General features: G+C 43.5%; 1 protein-coding gene across 1 annotated transcript in view; it reads right to left on the bottom strand.

Annotated features, from left to right (window-relative positions):
* The window catches only part of FNBP1 (formin binding protein 1), a 119,902-nt gene that overhangs the window by 97,039 nt on the left and 5,726 nt on the right, over window positions 1-17,137 (bottom strand). The window contains exons 2-3 of the mRNA XM_011971202.1: window positions 4,186-4,242; window positions 3,335-3,482 (exon numbers count right to left, since the gene is read on the bottom strand). Coding sequence (XP_011826592.1) covers window positions 3,335-3,442 — 108 coding nt within the window. The 5' untranslated portion in view covers window positions 3,443-3,482; window positions 4,186-4,242. The remainder of the gene's footprint in view (window positions 1-3,334; window positions 3,483-4,185; window positions 4,243-17,137) is intronic.

Raw genomic sequence — 17,137 nt, 5'->3', positions numbered from 1 at the left:
GGCTGGGGGTGCCTGTAATCCCAGATACTGAGGAGGCTGAGGCAGGAGAATTGCTGGAACCCGGGAGGCAGAGGCTGCAGTGAGCCGAGTTCGCGTGACTGCATTTCAGCCCGGGCAACAGAGCGAGGCTCCGTCTCAAAATAAATTCAATAAATAAAATAAAATAGCACAAATACACACATTTGTTTACTGATATTCTTTCTAATGTTTCAAAAGGTTTCACGATTTTCTAAAATGTCATTTTAATTTAATTACAGAATATTTCAAAAGAGCATGTTTACAGCTCCTCCCAACAGAACATCTGACTCAGAAACCTGTACTTGCAGTTCTCCTTAAAATAAAAGGAACACTATGTATTGCAAGATATTTAATGTGTATCTGTACCACCTATAATTTATTCCATAAATTACTATAATTTTTGATTAACAAAAGGAACTAAATCCAAAATACAGATATGACAGACTATAAAAAAAGTCATGATTAACAGTGAGTAAATAAAGTACAAAACAACTTGGTCATAACACAGCGTAGGAATATGAGGGGGCACGGTGGCTCACGCTTGTAATCCCAGCAGTTTGGGAGGCCAAGACGGGTGGATCATATGAGGTCAGGAGTGCAAGACCAGCCTGGCCAACGTGATGAAACCCTGTCTCTACCAAAAATACAAAAAATTAGCCGGGTATAGTGGCATGTGCCTGTAATCCTAGCTACTTGGGAGGCTGAGGCAGGAGAATCGCTTGAATCTGGAAGGTGGAGGTTGCACTTAGGTGAGATTGTGCTACTGCACTCCAGCCTGGGCAACACAGTGAGACTCTGTCTTGAAAAAAAAAAAAAAAGAGACAAAGCATTGACAAAAGAAACAAATAGGGAAAAAATATAAAGCTTTGCAAGGTCAAGGGAAGTTCAGGGTCCAGGGAGGCAGTCCATGATCATGTTAAGATTTCCAGTATTTATTTTATCACTATATTAGACATTTGTACTTCATTCTGAACCTTAGTATTCTGTTTCACTGCATCCTTTCTGTCACTAAAGAAATCTTTAATGAATGGTCCAGCAGAGGTTGTCATCTAATTTAGGGCTCCAGTGCAGGGTTTCTCACACTGAGCACTATAGACATTTCCGGCCAGGTCATTCTTTGTTGTGAAGTTGTCCCATGTATTGCGGGATGCTTAGCTGCCTCCCTGGCCTCTTCTCTCTAGATACCAGTAGCAACCCCTTAGCCACAATCCCTGAGACAACCAAAAGTGTCTCCGAACACTGACAAATGTGGCTGGAGTAGGGAGTAAAACTGTCCCTAGTTGAGAACCATTATGCTAATGTCAACAGATGAAGATTCATCTCAGTTTATTGGCATATTGTTGTTTTAAACCAATGGGGTGATCTTCAGGCATTTATCTCTTCCTAACTTTTAAACCTATCCAAGGCCATATGCTACACATTTATAGTTTAGAAAGAACTAAATTGAGACATTTTCAAATGCCTTCCTGCCCAAGGGCCCTGGCTGTTCTCTATTGAATGCTTGTCCCACGCAGGTCCTAATCATCCCTCAAGTCTTGTTAAGGCCTTAACCACAAAGTCCCTTGGGAAGCTTCTTCCTGACCCCAGAGCATGAGCATGTCAGCAATCCCATTGTATGCTCTCATAGCATGTTGTACTCTTACTTTGTGGTAACTATCATAATTGCAATTAAATAATCACTTTTGTCATTATTACTTAATGTCTCCTCCATTTCAGCAGAAGTCATAGCAATCTTGTTGGCTCATGCATCCCCAGGGCATTAAAAGAACTGTTGTGGCCGGGCGCAGTGGCTCACGCCTATAATCCCAGCACTTTGGGAGGCCAAGGCGGGTGAATCATGGTGGTCTGAGGAGTTTGAGACCAGCTCGACCAATACGGTGAAACCCCATCTCTACAAAAAATACAAAAAATTAGCTGGGCATGGCGGTGGGCACCTGTAATCTCAGCTACTGAGGGAGGAGAATCGCTTGAACCCAGGGTGCAGAGGTTGCAGGGAGTCAAGATCGCACCACTTCACTCGAGCCTGGGCAACACAGCGAAACTCCATCTCAAAAAAAAAAAAAAAAACAAAAACCTTTATCACTGGCTAACATGGCTACTTTATTACTAGTAACAAATTATTCTGCACTTCACATGCAATCAAAGTACAATGATATAGACCATGGCTTACAGATAAATCCCTTAAGGCAAAATCATGACTAAGAATAGACTTTGAGCATTCATTTTTGTCTTTGGTTAACAACAAAACCTATTTATGAAAAGACGAAAATGGTGGTAAGAGGAACAATAAGGTGTGCTTCATTAGACAGCAATGAATGAGCTGAGGAACAGAATGGATGTAACTGGGGACATCTTTCCAGTTTTTTGACCTACTTACAAGCACTACTTTTTTTTTTTTCTTTTGAGGTCGAGTTTTGCTCGTCATCCAGGCTAGAGTGCAATGGTGAGATCTCGGCTCACTGCAACCTCCGCCTCCTGGGTTCAAGCAATTCTCATGCTTTAGACTCCCTAGTAGCTGGGGTTATAGGTGCCCGCCACCACGCCCAGCTAATTTTTATATTTTTAGTAGAGACGGGGTTTCACCATGCTGGCCAGGCTGTTCTCGAACTCCTAAGCTCAGGTGATCCATCTGCCTAGGCCTTCCAAAGTGATGGGATTACAGGCGTGAGCCACCATGCCTGGCTGATAAACACTAATTTTAATACTGCTTATTCCACAGAGCATACGCCATATTATATTACTTACTTGTTTTTTAAATGTCTGATACCCTGAAATATATTTAAATTCCTCAAAGGGATGCATATTCCTGGGTCCACAGATGAGTTTCAGACTGTCTGAAGGACCCTTGACATTTTACGTAGAGACCTAGAACAGGGTCCGTAACTTTTTTTTTGAGACGGAGTCTTGCTCTGTTGCCCAGGCTGGAGGGCAGGTGCGCAACCTCCCTCGGCTCACTACAACCTCCGCCTCCCAGGTTCAAGCATTTCTCCTGCCTCAGCCTCCTGAGTAGCTGGGATCACAGCCGCATGCCACCACGCCTGGCTAATTTTTGTATTTTTAATAGAGACGGGGTTTAATAGAGACAGGGTCTCAAACTCCTGACCTTGTGATCCGCCAACCTCGGCCTCCAAAAGTCTTGGGATTACAGGCGTGAGCCTCCGCGCCCAGCTAGGGTCCATAACTTTAATATGATTCTCAAAGGTGTGAGTTTAAGACCCATAGTCTTATATGGTTTTATTTAATTTTAATCATCTAGGGATATTCCCACTGTGTTTGGTCCATCCTCTAGGAAGAAAAAGAATAAAGTTTTGCTTACTGATTTCCTCTCCTGTTTCAGTTCCTGAACATAGCGTGCCAAGTCCACAATGATCTGTGATGCCATGTTCTCGGAGATAACTTCATGCTGCCCCGCATAATCATTCATTTCGTTCAGGGTGGAAATGAAAGCTTTACATGACGTATACCTATGGAACAGAACACACACCGCTCCGTTTCACACAAGGCCACGTTCATTCATATTCTGCTTTACACCAAGAAAATATTAATTAAAATCAGGTTAATTGGCATCACCTCCCATAGGATCCTGAGTATTCATTACACATCGAGTCTTCTCATCAAAATGGCTCAGAATTAATTACAATGGAAACACTTTTCATTTTGCAAAACTGAACCGTTCTGCGTAATGTAATATTTGGCTTTAATACTTAGCCAAGATATAATCCAAAATTCATATACATGCTGCATGTACTAATGTAAAGGATATTTAGATATACATTAGAGATATAGTATTTGAGCTGTCTGTGTTAAGATGCCTTAATCACTGACTGAAATGGACATATTTCTTGGGTGAATGATTAGCATAACAGGGACTCCTGATAGTGCCAAACCAAATCAAGACTCTGGAATGCAGATTCCATACTTCCTGTTTTTGCTTAATTACATTCTAAAGTTTTCCTAATTACTTTAATTGAAACAATCTGGCATAGGTCCAGTGACTCCGTATAAGAAAAGTTAATTATGTTTTTATTGTTCTCTCCTCCAATTTAAAAACTGACACAAAATGAATGGGAAATGCAACTTATTTTTATAGACATGTATTTCTCCTTTCTGTGTGTAGTCACCAATGGCATGTGTCTATTACAAGACAATTTTCAATGGTAAACATACTTGTATTCTTCCTCCTCCTTCGAGTTCTTTTTAGGTTGGTACTTCTTTGAAAGATTCCTAAAATAAAAATGCAGACATGTCAGCTTTACATAGAAAGATAATTGAGAAATCAGGAATGAAAGATAACATTAGTGCTTTTGTTACAAGTTTAAAACAAACAATGTCCACAGCTGAAATCCATTTCCTTCAATCTTTCAACATGTGTGATGAAGCTACTGTTATTAAGAACGTGCACAGCTTTTCATCTTTTGTCTCAAAGGCAGAGCAAATAAGAACAGAATTATTTAATTGGAGAGGACAGACCATGTGTAAATATGCAGTGGCTTTCTTTTTTTTTGAGATGGAGTCTCATTCTGTTGCCCAGGCTGGAGTGCGGTGGCATGATCTCAGCTCACTGCAACTTCCGCCTCCCGGGTTCAAGTGATTCTCCTGCCTCAGCCTCCTGAGTAGCTGGGACTACAGGTGCCCGCCACTACGCCTGGCTAATTTTTTTTGTATTTTTAATAGACAGGAGGTGTCACCATGTTGGTCAGGCTGGTCTTGAACTCCTGACCTCAAATGATCTGCATGCCTCGGCCTCCCAAAGTGCTGGGATCACAGGTGTGAGCCACTGCGCCCAGCCGTTCAGTGGCTTTCATTTGTAGCACTGAGCTGTTTTTCTTATCAGGCCACCATTCTCTCGTGGTCATCCTGAGTTGGGGCATTATTGCTTCAAATCCAAGGAAAACTGTGTCCAAATGTTTAAATTAAAACATTTAACACCGGCCGGGCACGGTGGCTCATGCCTGTAATCCCAGTACTTTTGGGAGGCCGAGGCAGGCAGATCACCTGAGGTTGGAAGTTTGAGACTGGCCTGACCAACATGGAGAAACCCCGTCCCTACTAAAAAAAAAAAAAAAATTAGCTGGGCATGGTGGTGCATGCCTGTAATCCCAGCTACTCAGGAGGCTGAGGCAGAAGAATTGCTTGAACCCGGGAGGAGGAGGTTTTAGTGAGTCGAGATTGCGCCATTGCACTCCAGCTTGGGCAACAAGAGTGAAACTCTGTTTAAAAAAAAAAAAAAAAAAAAATCAGAGTTCAAGGGCATGTTTCTAAGGCTGTGTTGGCTGCTCTACCAGCGAGCACATGAAAACCACCTGTGAATAAGTCTTCTTGAAGGAAGTTGAAACAATATTTTGGGAGTGTTGATGCTAAGACATTTAACTAGAAAAACTTTTAACCTGCCTAGCAGGTTTACATTGAACACATTCAGACTGGCCAAAATCATCCTAGTTTCCCTTCCTAATCTCATCTCGAAGTTAAGAATCTAAATATTTTTCTTTATATTTACAAATAGACACAAAAACTAAGAGGTAATCACATAAAAAAAAAAACCCCTCACTAACACTGGTTCTACTGACTGATTTCTCCTGGGTCCTGACTTCAGGTGACTGTAGTTAGAGAAATAGCCATAGCATGTTTTCTTGTTTGTTTGAGACAGAGTTTCCCTCTTGTTTCCCAGGCTGGAGTGCAATGGCACGATCTTGGCTCACTGCAACCTCCGCCTCCCGGGTTCAAGTGATTCTCCTGCCTCAGCCTCCCAAGTAGCTGGGATTGCAGGCATACACCACCATGCCCAGCTAATGTCTGTGCTTTTTAGTAGAGACGGGGTTTCGCCACATTGGCCAGGCTGGTCTCGAACTCCTGAGCTCAGGTGATCCACCCACCTCGGTCCCCCAAAGTGCCACTGCACCCGGCCAAGAAATAGCGAGAGCATGCTGAGCAGTAATCCACAGTAGGAACTCGCCATGTGTCAGCATCTCAGTCCTCACTTCCTTGTTAATTCCCTGTTGCTATTCCTCTTTATTATTTCACATTTTACTTTTATTTCTTCTACTTCCCCCGAATCTACAGATGTGCCTAGAAAAATATGTGATAATGAATTTACAATTTTGATCATGGTGTGTTTTGCATACCAAGTGACATGTAGTTTCATCTGTAACAAATGCTACTAGATGATGGGAGAGACCACCGGCTTTAGTACAAAGGGCATGGCTCTGGAAATCAAGAGACCATGTGCCCGGACAGCATGACCTCGGCAAATGAGCCAGTCTGTGCTTCCCGTTCCTAATGTGTACGTCAGCAGGGGTTGGACGACATGACCTCCATTGTCCTTCTTGTTTTGAAATTCTGAGGGACTAGATAACATCCAGTAGAATATCAACTGTTGCAGTTATTCAAAAAATGGAGGCATGTATATATAATAATAGTTTAAAAGTTATAATTAGACCAACTGATGAAAGAATGCAGTTAATTCAAGACTGAGATCGTGTTGGCATACACGTCAACGTATCAACTATGACATGCTTTCTCTGCCAATACTGAAGATACATAGCAGAGTTTAATAATTCTAGATCCAAAAGAATGTGAAAAAGCAATGATTTCCTTAAAGAACGTCCCTTGGAGAAAAAGCAATGCAAAAAAGAGAAATATTTTATGTCAAAAGCATGGTACAGGTCTTTTGAGTTGGATTATGATCACAATCACTCCTTAAAAGGTAGATATAGTAAAAACACCACCACAAGGATCAAGAATGAAAGGAGGCCGGGCACAGTGGCTCACGCCTGTAATCCCAGCACTTTGGGAGGCCATAGCGAGAAGATCACAAGGTCAGCAGTTCGAGACCAGCCTGACCAACATGGTGAAATCCCGTCTGTACTAAAAATACAAAAATTAGCTGGGCGTGGTGGCGTGTGCCTGTAATTCCAGCTATTCGGGAGGCTGGGGCAGGAGAATGGCTTGAACTCGGGAAGCAGAGGTTGCAGTGAGCTGAGATTGTGCCACTGCACTCCAGCCTGGGCGACAGAGCGAGACTCCATCTCAAAAAAAAAAAAAAAAAAAAAAAGAAAGGGAAGTGTATGCAAAACAGATGACTACATAATCAATGGGTTATTTTCCAAATATATTGAGAGCAGCACATATGGGTGATTAGAGTACTGGAAAAGCCTAGCGGCTGCATGTGAGGTATTTCTAGTGCATGGTTTATTTTACAATTCATTGTTATTTTTTATTTTAATTTTTTTAGAGACAGGGTCTTGTTCTGTCACCTGGACTGGAGTGCAACGGCGCGATCATGGCTTACTGCAGCCTCGAACTCCTGGGCCCCAGGGATCTTCCCACCTTAGCCTCCCAAGTAGCTAGGACTACAGGTACACACCACCACGCCCAGCTCATTTTTATTATTTATTTTCTGTAGAGACCGAGTCTTGCCATGTTGCTGAGGCTGGTCACAAACTCCTAGCCTCAAGCAGTCCTCTCACCTCAGCCTCCCAAAGTGCTGGAATTACAGGCATGAGCCACCGTGCCCAGACTACTGCATGCTTTTAAATATTAATCATTTTGGCCGGGCGCGGTGGCTCAGGCCTGTAATCCCAGCATTTTGGGGGGCCGAGACGGGTGGATCACGAGGTCAGGAGATCGAGACCATCCTGGCTAACCCGGTGAAACCCCGTCTCTACTAAAAAATACAAAAAGCTAGCCGGGCAAAGTGGCGGGCGCCTGTAGTCCCAGCTACTCAGGAGGCTGAAGCAGGAGAATGGTGCAAACCCGGGAGGTGGAGCTTGCAGTGAGCTGAGATCTGGCCCCTGCACTCCAGCCTGGGCGACAGAGCGAGACTCTGTCCCCCAAAAAAATAAAAAAATAAAAAATTAATCATTTCTTCTGTTACCTATAACTTACAAATTGAAAATACTACTTCTAAATTCACACCTTATATAAAAATTATTCCAAAACGTTAAATCCACATTTTCTTTGTAGCTTCCTTCCAGTCCTTAGCAGCCATAAAAATCATGTAAGTTTTATATCTAGTTGAAGGAAGCCTTACTTGAGTCTGAATCTATTGATCCAGGTAAAACCAGTACTCTTTATAGTTCTCTTTTACCAGTCAAATCCTAAACAGGATTAAATTAGATCCCTTGTAGGTGATATACGGTAAAGACCATTGAGTTCTGATGAATGGGAATCACTTTGACAATACTGCCATATATAGCATTCAAAATGCTTCTTAAAAGCACTAATAAATAATTCACTCTATAAATACCAGCATAAACCTAGAAGCTAAAGAGATCTCGAAGTGAACTTCATTTCTAAGGATATTTATCTCAGGAACTACAAAAAAAGGTCAACTTTCCATTGCTGTTCTCTTGGGACAAGCTTTTTGCCCATTTGTATTACCGTTATTTAAAAAACGAACACGGTTCGTTTGGGCATAGTGGCTCACACCTGTAATCCCAGCACTTTGGGAGGCCAAGGTAGGCAGATCGTGAGTTCAAGACCAGCCTGGCCAACACGGAGAAACCCTGTCTCTACTAAAAATACAAAAATTAGCTGGGCATGGTGGCACATACCTGTAGTCCCAGCTACTTGGGAGGGTGATACAGGAGAATCGCTTAAACCTAGGAGGCGGAGGTTGCAGTGAGCTGAGATCATGCCACTGCACTCCAGCCTAGGTGACAGACGAGACTTCGTTTCAAAACAAAACAATCAAACAAAACCCACAACAACACAACAAAAAAACAAGCAAATAAACCACTTAAAAAAAACTTTCGATTTATGGGGTCTTTCTGAGAAATCTGACGTGTTTTCAGGTAGAAAATCTCAACTTGTTTTTCAGGTAGCCTAACTAAAAGGTAAAAGAAAAAATAAACATTCTTTTATAAGGATGGTGGATTTAGACCTGGCTGATTTGAAAACCCACAGGAAGGCTTTAAAAATTAATTACTTGGCCCTATTCCAGAGCCTCTGCAACAGAAGGTCCAGGGTGGGGCCCAAGAATGTTTCTTCACTCTTTTATTTTTTTAAAGCTCACCACAAGATTTCTGGATCAAGATGGCAGAATAAAATGCAGCCAGAGAATTGTGCTTTCCCAACAACAAAAGGTGAAAAAATAAAAGTCAGGGAAAATTTTAACAGCAGAAAACTAAAAAAAAAAAAAAAAAAAGAAGAAGAAGAAAGGAGTCTAACCTCAGTCCATACACTTTAGAAAGTAATGACCAAGAAGAGAAACAGAAAATTCTGGGACAGAACGGAGCTGAATCCTTCCTCCCCATCACAGAAAGGGAAATAACGTCCACTAACACTGAAAGTCAACCCAGACAGAAGTAAACTGGGAGGTAAGCACTCAGGGAATAGTGATGGGAAAATTCTGAGAGGAAGACATCTATGCTGACCACCCAAGGCCTTGGGCAGAAGCCGGGGCTCAGCCCCGGGAGGTCCACTTTCCAGGCTTCAGGCTAAGTGCCCTGGGGGTTCACCCCACACCCAGGGAGTCCACAGGATTAGGGATATGGGTGGGCTGTGTCCCTACCCAAATCTCAACTTGAATTGTATCTCCCAGAATTCCCACATGCTGTGGGAGGGACCCAGGGGGAGGTAATTGGATCATGGGGCGCTGGTCTTTCCTGTGCTATTCTCGTGATAATGAATAAGTCTTACGAGAGCTGATGGATTTATCAGGTGTTTCCGCTTTTGCTTCTTCCTCATTTTCCCTTGCTGCTGCCATGTAAGAAATGCCCTCAGCCACGATTCTGAGGCCTCCCCAGCCATGTGGAACTGTAAGTCAAATTAAACCTCTTTTTCTTCCCAGTCTCGGGTATGTCTTTATCAGCAGCGTGAAAATGGACTAATACAATTAGGAAAATCTTTGACCTAATGGTGTAAACCCCATAACAGAACCTCTAACAAAGTTTCAGAAGAAATGACAGAGCTCAGAGTCTCAAAGTCAGGCCTTTTCCCCACCCCGACTCTACAAACACCTGTCCTTGGCCTTCAGCAAACCAAGCAGAACATACAATACCCCAGCCTCAAGTGGAACTCCAAGGGAAAGACCAGTGGCACCAGAAATGGAAGGAAGCGTGGCAAGGAACACTCACCTACACTCCATCAGAGCAGACGGCACCGGTGCGGCTCACGTTAGAATCAAACACACCACTGGTGTTGGCCTAAGACCTTTACGCTCTTTACCTCATTAAGCCCGCTCAGCAACCTTATAAGGTGAGGATGATGATGATGATTATTCACATTTTACAGATGAAAAAGATGAAACAAGGAGAGTAATTTGACCCAATTCATACTGCTGATAAGTGGAAGAACCAGGATTACATCCCCGGCATTGGGACTCTTGAGTCTGAACTCAACCACTTCACTAAACTGCCCCTACTAAACAGAAGCCAGGTGGCCAGGGGCGGTGGCTCACGCCTGTAATCCCAGCAGTTGGGAGGCCGAGGTGGGCGGATCATCTGAGGTCAGGAGTTTGAGACAAGCCTGGCCAACATGGCAAGACCCTGTCTCTACTAAAAATACAAAAATTAGCCAGCCATGGGCCGGGCGTGGTGGCTCATGCCTGTAATCCCAGAACTCTGGGAGACGGAGGCGGGTGGATCACCTGAGGACAGGAGTTTGAGACCAGCCTGACATGGTGAAACCCCGTCTCTACTAAAAATACAAAATTAGCCAGGTGTGGTGGTGCTGCATGCCTGTAATCCCAACTACTCGGGAGGCTGAGGCAGGAGAATCGCTTCAACCCAGGAGGCAGTGGTTGCAGTGAGCCAAAGCTCCATCTCAAAAAAAAAAAAAAAAAAATCGCCAGGTGTGGTGGTGTGTTGCCTGTAATCCCAGCTGCTTGGGAGGCTGAGGCAGGAGAATCGCTTCAACCCAGGAGGCGGTGGTTGCAGTGAGCCAAGACTGCACCATTGCACTCTAGCCTGGGCAACAAGGGCAAAGTTCCATCTCAAACAAAAACAAAAACATTGCCAGGTGTGGTGGTGTGTGCCTGTAATCCCAGCTGCTTGGGAGGCTGAGGCAGGAGAATTGCTTGAACCTGGGAGGCAGAGGTTGTGGTGAGCTGAGATCGCACCACTGCATTCTAGCCTGGGCAACAGAGTAAGATTTTGTCTCAAAAAATAAATAAATAAATAAATAAATAAATAAATATAAGCAAGGTGAAAGATATGACAGGTAATACAGAAGGAAAAGGAAAAAAAAAACTGCAGTCTGCAAGAAAACAGATAAGGAAAATAAGCAAAAATCACCCTCCTCCAGATTATTTATACTATAGACAAACTTAGTAAAAACACAAAGGCAATAAATCCAGAATCCCAACACTACGGGATAAAATAAAATGGAATGAGAAGGAAGACACAAAGCTGAGGAAATGAACTAAGGACTAAAATATACCACTACAGAACCCATCAATAAATGAGGGTGGACATCAAATTTAATAGAGGAAAGGTTTGAAATAACCATAATGTGAAAACAATCAGAAAAAAAAAAAAAAAAGGATCTAAAGAATAAGATGAAATGTAAGGATAACTCATCTCTCTGAAGTATATGACCCAGTAGGTAGACCAGAAAAAACGTTCAGACATAATCAAAGAACGTTCTCCTGAAATAAATGAAGCAAAGAATTTATACAGGAAAGAGCTCTAAGAAAAGCTATCTGATAAAGGATGATCAACTCCAAGGCATTGCTTAGTGAAGTTATCAGACTGCTAAGATGAACTAAAATTATTCATATATTTACTCAGAAGCAGCCATGTTGCCTACAGAGGAAAACATTTGGCTGGCCCCAGACTCTTCCTCCAAAAGACGATGCAGCCACATGGAGAGAGAAAGAAAGTGTGACCAGAGAACAACCAAGTCAAAGTGTTAAAGTATGGTGGCATTCTCAAGCAAGAAAGAACTCAGGGAACACGTTCCAAGCTCTAACTAGGGGGAACATGTTCTTCTTTAATGCCGAGAGTCAAGGAGAGACGCTGTTGTAGAGAGAAGTGTTGAGATGACTCTACGTTCAAATATAGAACTACGACAAAACGGGTTTCAGAACCAAGTCATATAACTCAACTGGAAGAAGGAGCAAAATATGTATATATATTTTCCTTATCTTTCATAGCAGTCAATTGAGCCTGTTTAAAATTTCAACATGGAATTATACACAATAACATCCTACAAGGTTTTTTTCATAATCTTTTTGATAAATTTTACAAAAGTTTAATATTTATTTTTTTTGAGACAGTCCGTCACCCAGGCTGGAGTGCAGTGGCGTCATCTTGGCTCACTGCAACCTCTGCCTCCTGAGTAGCTGGGGTTACAGGCATGTGCCACCATGCCCGGCTAATTTTTGTGCTTTTAGTAGGGAGACGGGGTTTCACCATATTAGCCAGGCTGGCCTCAAACTCCTAACGTCAGGTCATCTGCCTGCCTCGGCCTCCCCAAATGCTAGGATTACAGGTATAAGCCACCATGCCTGACCCAAAGAGTTTAATTTTTAAAGCTTAGCAGATCCCTCAGTTTCACTTTATTGTCGTTTATACTGTTAAATTTAAATTCACTTTATATATATGATATATACAATATGCAATATGTTGTATAAAATGATTTCACCTAGTTACCCTCTATATACAATGAGCTCCAATTAAAAACAGACCAAGACTTGAATGGTTCATTTTTTAAAAGCATAAATGGCTCAGATGTATCAAAAGATGTTCAACCCCCATGCATACTAAGAGAAATGCAATTTAAGACCTAGATGTACCAATTGTTAAGTATCAAGTTGACAAAGATCAGTTTGGAAACAAAGCAGCAGTGAGGGTGAGGTTGAGCAGGCCCTGTTACTCTGCTAACAGAGTGTCAGGGACCATAGCTTCTGGAAAGGGACTGGAGATCATGCCACTGCACTCCAGCCTGGGTGACAGAAACTCCGTCTCAAAAATAAATTAGGTTCAGACTCAGAAAAAAAAAATTAGGAATTTCAACCTACACTATCTTGAATACATAAGTGACCTACAGCAGGGGTTGGCAAATGTTTTCTGTAAAGGACCAGAAAGCAAATATTTCAGGGCCAGGTGTGGTGGCTCATGACTGTAATCCCAGCACTTTGGGAGGCCGAGGCAGGTGGATCATGAGGTCAGGAGTTTGAGATCAGCCTGGCCAATATGGTGAAACCCCACCTCTACTAAAAATATGAAAATTAGCCAGGCATGGTGGCGTGTGCCTATAGTCCCCGTTGTTCAGGAGGCTGAGGCAGGAGAATCCCTTGAACCCGGGAGGTGGAGGTTGCAGTGAGCCGAGATTGTGCCACTGCACTCCAGCCTGGGTGACAGAGTGAGACTCCGGTCTAAAAAAAAAAAAAATTCAGACTTGCAGGTAACTGCATCTCTTTTGCAACTACTCAACAGCCAATTGTCTGCAAAAGTGGCCATAGACAATATGCATGGGCACGGCAACATTCCAACAAATCTTTATTTACAGAACCAAGTAGTGGATGGATTTGGCCCATGCTAAGACCTGATCTACAGGAATCAAAGTCTCCTATGTTTATGTCTAAAATAAGTTAGCATTTTCCCCTGCAATGCAGAAAAAAAATATTTAATGATAGATGTCCTCTCCCAAAGGTCACACTGATTTTTCAACATCATATTACCATTTCAAGCAAGTATCTGTTGAATATGTTGTTGCCACACTGGCCTTTCTATTCCTTGTACATGTTCCCATCTCAGGACCTTTGTACTTGCTCCCCCCACATCCTCACATGTCTGGCTTCTTTTTATTATTCACTTCTCAAGCAATGAGTTTTCCCTGACCAGCCTACCTAAGTAACAACCCCCGACTTCATTCTCTATCGCATCATTGCGTTTACATATTTGGAGTCATAAACGCTATCTTAAATGCTTGAATTCTTTGCTAATTTGCATGCAGTTCTGTTATCCGCTGTGAGAAGGTGAGCACTCCAGGTTCAGGCACTTCCTGCGTCTCGTTCATTAAAGCATCCCTAGTGACTGGCACCTCGTTGTTCTTTTTGTTGTTAAAATCTCATTAGCTCTCACAGGCCGGTGCAAACACATAATTCCCCATAAAGCAAAGCTGGCTAAATATCTTAGGCCTGTACCCTGCTGATTCACTCACAATCTACAAATATTTCCTGGGCACCTACTATGTGCCAGGCACTGTTCTGCACTGTGACACATTAGTGAGCACAACCCAAAGATCCCCACCCATAAGGGGCTTGCATTCTAGCTGAGAGGCTGCAGGAGACAGTGAGCAGTAAATATAATAACACAGATTTCTCTGGGAAGATTTGGGGAGATGTTGTTCAAATGAGACAAAATTTTAGGAGAAACAAGTTCAAGAGATCTAGTGTACAACATGGTGTCTCCAGTTAATAACAATGTATTGTATACTTGAAAATTGCCAGGCCGGGTGCTCACACCTGTAATCCCAGCAGGTATGAGGCCTCAGCGGGAGGATCGCTTGAACCCAGCAGTTCAAGACCAGCATGGGCAACATGGTGAAATTCTGTCTCTACAAAAAATACAAAAATTAGCCGGGTGTGGCAGCGCATTCCTGTGGTCCCAGCTACTTGGGAGGCTGAGGTGGGAGGATCACTTGAGCCTGGGAGGTGAGCCAAGATCGTGCCGCTGCACTCCACCCGAGATGACAGTGAGACCCTGTCTCAAGAAAGAGGGAAGGGAAGGGGAGGGCAAGGGAGGGGTTGCTAACTTGCTAGAAGAGTAGATTTTAATGTTCTTACCACAAAAAAAATTAAGTTTGTGCAGTGATGCATATGTTAATTAGCCTGATTTGGGCATTCTGCAGTGTATACATATTTCAAAACATCATGTTGTATACCATAAATATATATAATTTTATATACAAATAATATAGAAAGATATATTGTCAATTTTTGAAACTAAATAAATGAGAAGACTATATAAAATGGTAGAAAGTTACCAGTAATATAGGAAAAGTGAAAAGCAAAGCAGGCTAAGTGGGCTAGGGGACGAAGTGGGCCTCACTGAGCAGAAACTGGAAGGAGGAGAGGGAGTCAGGCACGTGGAGCCTGGGGAAGAACACATAGGTGGTATCTGCATGGAAGGGCCAGCACAGTAGCTCTCGGGTGAGGGGATGCCTGGCATGTACAAGAAACAGGAAGGAGGCCTCTGTATGGTTACAGCAGAGACAAGGAGGAAGAGAGTTAAAACAGATGATGTCAGAAAGGTGTGGGGACCAGATTACACAAGGTTTTGTAGGACTTTCACTGTAAAGATTTTGGATTTACTCTGAATGAAATGGGGACGCATTGGAATTTTGAACAGAGGAGTACTGTAATCCGGCTGCTTTGTAGAAATCAGGGAATAGGGGATAGACGTAGAATAAGGGAAACTAATTAGTAGACTGATCATAACCAGGAAAAAGATCATGGACCACATAGCCCATGTGACATGGACCACAGGGGCAGCAGTGGAGGTGATAATGAGTGTCAGATCCTGGATAAATCTGTAGAGGAGCCAAGATTTCCTGATGGCTTGGGATGGGGAGTGTGAGAATGTGAGAGAAAGAAGAGAGCCACAGATGATGACACCAGGGGTTTTTTTTTTTTTTTTGAGATGGAGTCTTGTTCTGTCACACAGGCTGGAGTGCAATGGCACAATCTCGGCTCACTGCAACCTCTGCCGCCCGGGTTTCAAGGGATTCTCCTGCCTTAGCGTCCCGAGTAGCTAGGATTACAGGCACCCGCCACCAAGCCTGGCTAATGTTTTTGTATTTTAAATAGAGACAGGGGTTCACCATGTTGGATGGGCTGGCCTTGAACTCTTGATCTCAAGTGATTTGCCCGCACCTGGGTGATGCTACGGTTTTTGACCTACACCAGGAAGGATGCAGCTACCCTCAGGTGAGTGGAGGAAAATCTAGGTTGTGGAAATGCAGGTTTTTATTTTTTTTGAGATAGGGTCTTGCTCTGTTGCCCAGGCTAGAGTGGAGTAGTGCAATCATGGCTCAATGCAGCCCCAGTGTCTTAGGCTCAAGCATCCACCCTCCTCAGCCTCTCGAATAGGTGAGACTACAGGTGTGCGCCACCATGCCTGGCTAATTTTTTAAAATTCTTTTTAGAGGCAAGGTCTTGCTATGTTGCTCAGGCTCGTCTCCAACTCCTGGCCTCAAGTACCCACCTCGGCCTCCTGAAGTGCTGAGATTTTAGGTGTGAGCCACTTCACTTGGCCTAGACATGTGGATTTTTAAGTTGGGGAGATCAGGAGTTCAGTTTCAGACATGTTACATTTCAGATGGTTTTTGGTTTTTAGATGTTTCTTTTCTTTCTTTTTTTTGAGACGGAGTCTTGCTCTGTCGCCCAGGCTGGAGTGCAGTGGTGCAATCTCGGCTCACTGCAAGCTCTGCCTCCCGGGTTCATGCCACTCTCCTGCCTCAGCCTCCCGAGTAGCTGGGACTACAGGTGCCCACCACCATGTCCAGCTGATTTTTTGTATTTTTAGTAGAGATGGGGTTTCACCGTGTTAACCAGGATGGTCTCGATCTCCTGACCTCGTGATCTGCCCGCCTCTGCCTCTGAGGCGGGATTACAGGCATGAGCCACTGCGCCTGACCAAGTTTTTAGACATTTCTAAGTGGAGATTTTGAGCAAGCTGTTTCTGGAATTCAGGAGAGAGGTCTGGCTTGGAGATCCATATCTGCAAGTTGTTGCCATACGGATCACGCCTAAAGCCATGAGACAGTTGAGGTCACCGGGGGAGTACAGACTAGGAAGGGAGAAGGACTGAGAAGCAGGTGCTGGGCACAGCGATGTGAAGAGGAGGGGCCAGCAACGGAGACTGTGGTGGGAAGAACACCAGTAGCCCACTCGAGAACTCACATGTAGCCCATTTTCACACGAAAGGCAACACTGCATGACAGTGCAGTATTCAAATAATCAAAGTGAAACAGACCATGTTCTATTCCTACTTTCAGTTTGAAAAGCCCTGACATGTTTATGAGGCTGATATGCACACAGGGCACTGGAAACTGATCTGGATTCTCCACTTAGGAAAATTATTTCATTGGCTGGGCGCGGAGACTCACGCTTGTAATCCCAGCACTTTGGGAGGCCGAGGCGGGCAGATCACAAGGTCAGGAGATCGAGACC

The sequence above is a fragment of the Mandrillus leucophaeus genome, unplaced genomic scaffold (assembly GCF_000951045.1).
Source record: "Mandrillus leucophaeus isolate KB7577 unplaced genomic scaffold, Mleu.le_1.0 Scaffold99, whole genome shotgun sequence".
In the NCBI taxonomy this organism is placed as follows: domain Eukaryota; kingdom Metazoa; phylum Chordata; class Mammalia; order Primates; family Cercopithecidae; genus Mandrillus; species Mandrillus leucophaeus.
This window is presented reverse-complemented; position numbering and strand designations above follow the sequence as displayed.